The 4,068-nt window shown below is 43.1% G+C and overlaps 1 protein-coding gene across 1 annotated transcript in view; it reads right to left on the minus strand.

Moving 5' to 3' along the window:
- Positions 1–4,068, minus strand: part of LOC107722210 (Krueppel-like factor 9) — a 19,467-nt gene extending 15,399 nt beyond the window's left edge. Inside the window, exons 1-2 of the mRNA XM_016530474.1 lie at positions 3,993–4,068; positions 3,271–3,904 (exon numbers count right to left, since the gene is read on the minus strand). Coding sequence (XP_016385960.1) covers positions 3,271–3,775 — 505 coding nt within the window. The 5' untranslated portion in view covers positions 3,776–3,904; positions 3,993–4,068. The remainder of the gene's footprint in view (positions 1–3,270; positions 3,905–3,992) is intronic.

Below are 4,068 nucleotides of genomic sequence, written 5' to 3' on the forward strand. Positions count from 1 at the left end.
TTTATTTTTATCATTTAATTGTTTTATTTAAATTTGATAGAAAATTGAATATGTAAAGATGTACATTATACTGTACAAAAGTAATACAAGAGTAATATATTTCCGTTACATGTTAAACCGTCCTTTTATTTTGACAGGTTGCCATGAAGTTTCTGTGTGTAGGCTATACAGTATGATGATGCTAGTTTTCTCAAATGAAATGGTATAATTCTCGTGAAGTGACTCTCACAGCAGCTCTGGAGATTATGTTTTTGTGTTCATGCCGTCATATAGTGAAACGCAGAGGCCGAAAATCACCGCGAGCGTCACGCGTGCTTCAGTATTTGTTAGGGCAGAACGATTAATTGCATTTGCGATAATATCGCGATATGAAAAAACACGATTTTTCAATCGCAGAGACTGCGATTACACTCGGTCACGTGACACGCCAGAGTAACGAGGTGTGTTCCGCTTGAAGATTGATCGGTGTATGACATCAAAGTACAGCGAGAGAAAGCATATGGAGACGTCTGCACTCTCTTATAGCTCTGGCAGTACTTTGATGACACACCCATCGAGGTCTAAGCAGCGCTGCTTCAAGTCGAGCGCGGGCCATCAGCAGAAAAAGAAAATAAATAAAACGGTAAACAGCCAAAGGACGTAATTAGAATGGGAGATGGATCTGATTTATTCGTCCAAAATTGACGAATTCCGTGGCATTCCGCGCTATAGAGTAAATTATGTTTTTATGAATCGACTCCGTGATCCTGTCCGCGTTTTTGCAGAAACCATATGGCCCTAGAAATGCAACCACACTTCAGAACATTTCGGCTTGCCCTGTGTGCTGTTTGAACAAGTTGCAGGCCAGATGCGTTCTCAGGTACCGAAATTTGGCACCAATTGATTTAACGTGAATCGGTACTCTGTAGTACCGACGCAATTCGGTCGGTACCCTTAAAAGTACAGAGTTCGGTACTCAACCCTACTCTTCACTTCCTGTGAAGTGATGTATTGATGTACCCTTCTTCCCTAAGCTGTTGACAGTGCCCTACGGATTCAAGAGTATCCGACTGTGTTACAAACCGCACCCCTGCAAGTAACACCCCCTGTAACGAAACAGCCAATTGGGGAATTTCATCAGAGCCCCTCCCCCAGGAATCACTGATGTTGTACCCAAGCGGCAACCTTCCGGTCTCTCTCTTGAAACCAACACGAAGTGACTTAAACTGCAATTCATCAACTGGCCACTAGAGACTGGCTCCAAAAGGGAGTACTTATCCGTTTAGATTATATTAAGCCTTAAAGTTCTGCATAATTAAGGGCGTGGCCACTTGAGTGACAGGTGGACTGCCGCTGCTGTCACCACCGTCAAGCTAAGCAGGCGTGGTTTCAGCAACCAGCTCCACCCACGTCCCGCCTCTTTGCCCATTTTCAGTTATCCGAGAGTGACGCACGGTGATGCGCTGCCAAGATGGCGACGGCCGGCTCCGCCCACTTTAGGTTTCAAAATGCTCTTCAGAAACCTACGGGTGACGTCACGGACAATACGTCCATGTTTTTTTACAGTCTATGGTTGTACCTCTCTTCTTCTACTTTACCTTTTATTTCTAGCTTCGCAATTGCCACCCACACTCAAAAAAAATTATAGTAATTATAGTTATAAGGCATACTTATCATATTCTATAAATCGTTTTCCCCAGTTTTAAAGTATTTTGATCATGAAATTGTACAGTAATTGTTAATTTTATTTAAGGGGTACGGTTAGGGTTGGGCATAGTTTTTATAGCTATAATTACCATGCAATAGGTCTGTATTTGACTTAATAATTTATTGTACGTTTCATTAATAGCCATTGTTCTGTACTTTAGAAAATTCAAAAGCAATATAATTTGGCCTTACAAACATTTAAAACATAAAATGTACTTGAAAAGACTGAAAGTCAATGACATCCACGCTTTTTTTCTTTGAAGGGAGACATATCTTGTATTAATATGCATAACTTGTAGAGATAATACTCTACTTGTAATACTGTGGGACGCAGACAGTACCAGTACTCTTCAGATTGGAATCTCACTTAAGATGGCAGATCACCCTGTGAAGTAAACATCGCAGGGCCCTTATGGTTGAATGGAATGCACCTCTAGTGTTTCATTAGTGTACTAGCCTTTAATTTGTACTGTACTGGATGACTTATTCTGTGAGTGTACGAACTACTGCACTAATGTTTATCAGTTTAGTTGCCACTGTACTAGTATATCATTAGTACACTGTACTAAAGATTTCTTAGCGTGGTGTACTACTAGTAACTGTACTACAACCCTTACGAAAATTAACCATGGTTTTACTACAAATAAAAAAACATGGTTAGTTAAATAATGGGAACCACAAATTGACCACGGTTTTGCTACACTCTATAGTTTAATGGTATTTGTAGTCAAACTGTGGTTATACAAATGGTGGTCAATATGCCAAAAAAAACATGGTTACTACCTTTTAATATATTAAAACCATAGTTCATTTTCGTGAGGGAGCCGTCTGAACTCGTGTCCGTTAAAAGCGGGCACCTTTTCTCCACATTGCACTTCAATTCATGAACAAAACCAAATAGTAATAGACCGTTTGTGAACGGCTCAAGAAGAGAGGCCAGGTGCGTTGCTTAAATAGCTCTTTTAGCTTTAGCCAAATAACAGAAAGTGCATTTAAATGGGATCCTGCGCGCGCACACGAGCGTTCGGTGCTCGAGCTCTGTTCACATGCAAATATGAGGCTCGTCACTATACTATACTATACTATACTCGGTCCTCCCTCACGCGCTCCTTCCTTTGTTCATAAACTTTCTTTGTTCGGAGGCCACAGTTAGGAGTTTTCCCACTCTTTTGTTCAACTAACGAGTAGTGAATTACATTATTATCCACAAATTAACTTTTAATATCTCTATTCAGAGCCGTTGGTTAGAATGGACAGGAGCCCCTGACAACAGTCAACAAACACACGGTCGATAATTAAAAGTTACTCTCTAATAAAACACAGCCGACTGTTAAAACCCTCCATAATATGCTTATTCAACAAAATAATTTTTACAACCAATTAATGCGACATGCAGTTTATAAAACTATAATTTCATACAAGTTGGACCGTATTTATAAATTCGCATATATAGAGGACTTATAGTCGCATATATAGAGTACTTATACTCTATTCTGTATGTATATACCTATATTCGGGTATGAATACAAATGATATCTGCAGCATTGGCGACCATGCCCTCCCCTGCCATGCGCTTCAGCTTACCTGTGTGGGTCCTGATGTGCGCCTTCAGGTGGGATGATTTGCCGTACACCCTGTCACACCCGTCGAAAGTACAGGGGTGACGCTTGGTGGGGGACCGGGGTGCGCCCCCTCCTCCCCAAATCTGCTGAGGGGTGTTATTGTACTGTCCCGGGACAGGGGTGGCAGAGGGGGTCATGGTCGGCGTTGGGGTGGTGGAGTCTGACAACGTGGTGTAGCCGCTCTCTCCGCACGACGAGTTGCTGCTTTCGGAGTAGGCCGACATGGGACGAAACTTGCCATGCAGGTCGGTGAGGATCTCCGCCACCGTCATCATGTTGGCCCCCTCTAACCGGAGCGTCTCCCGCACCTCCCTGTCCTCGCTCGACCCGTCCGGCTCCGCGGCAGGAAGGCCCTGAGGAGGGGCCTGAGCCGCACCAGACACCGGGGTGGGTCGATGGAGGACGGGACCGCTGGATATCGACACCAGACACTCGGCGGCCAGATAATCCGAGTAGGCGAACGACATTTTAACGTGACTGCGTTTAACGGCAAAGCAAAAGTTATGATGGGGAGCCTCGTTTCCTGAGCCCGTTCGGTTCTTCTCCAAAGACTTTCAACTCGTTGTTTTGTTCTCATCAGCAGCGGCCTCTGCTATCTATATACAGTAAATACAAGCAAAACAAATGAAATAAAAGATTTAAAAAATATCAAAAAAGAAGTTAAAAAAAATAATAATACGCTACCGGCGTGTCTGCGTTTCGAGCCCCAACGTGGTGTCCTACATTGCCCCTCGTTTCATTGTGTCTGCTGCTAGAACCG

The sequence above is a fragment of the Sinocyclocheilus rhinocerous genome, unplaced genomic scaffold (genome assembly GCF_001515625.1).
Source record: "Sinocyclocheilus rhinocerous isolate Xijiao unplaced genomic scaffold, SAMN03320098_v1.1 scaffold161, whole genome shotgun sequence".
Taxonomy (NCBI): domain Eukaryota; kingdom Metazoa; phylum Chordata; class Actinopteri; order Cypriniformes; family Cyprinidae; genus Sinocyclocheilus; species Sinocyclocheilus rhinocerous.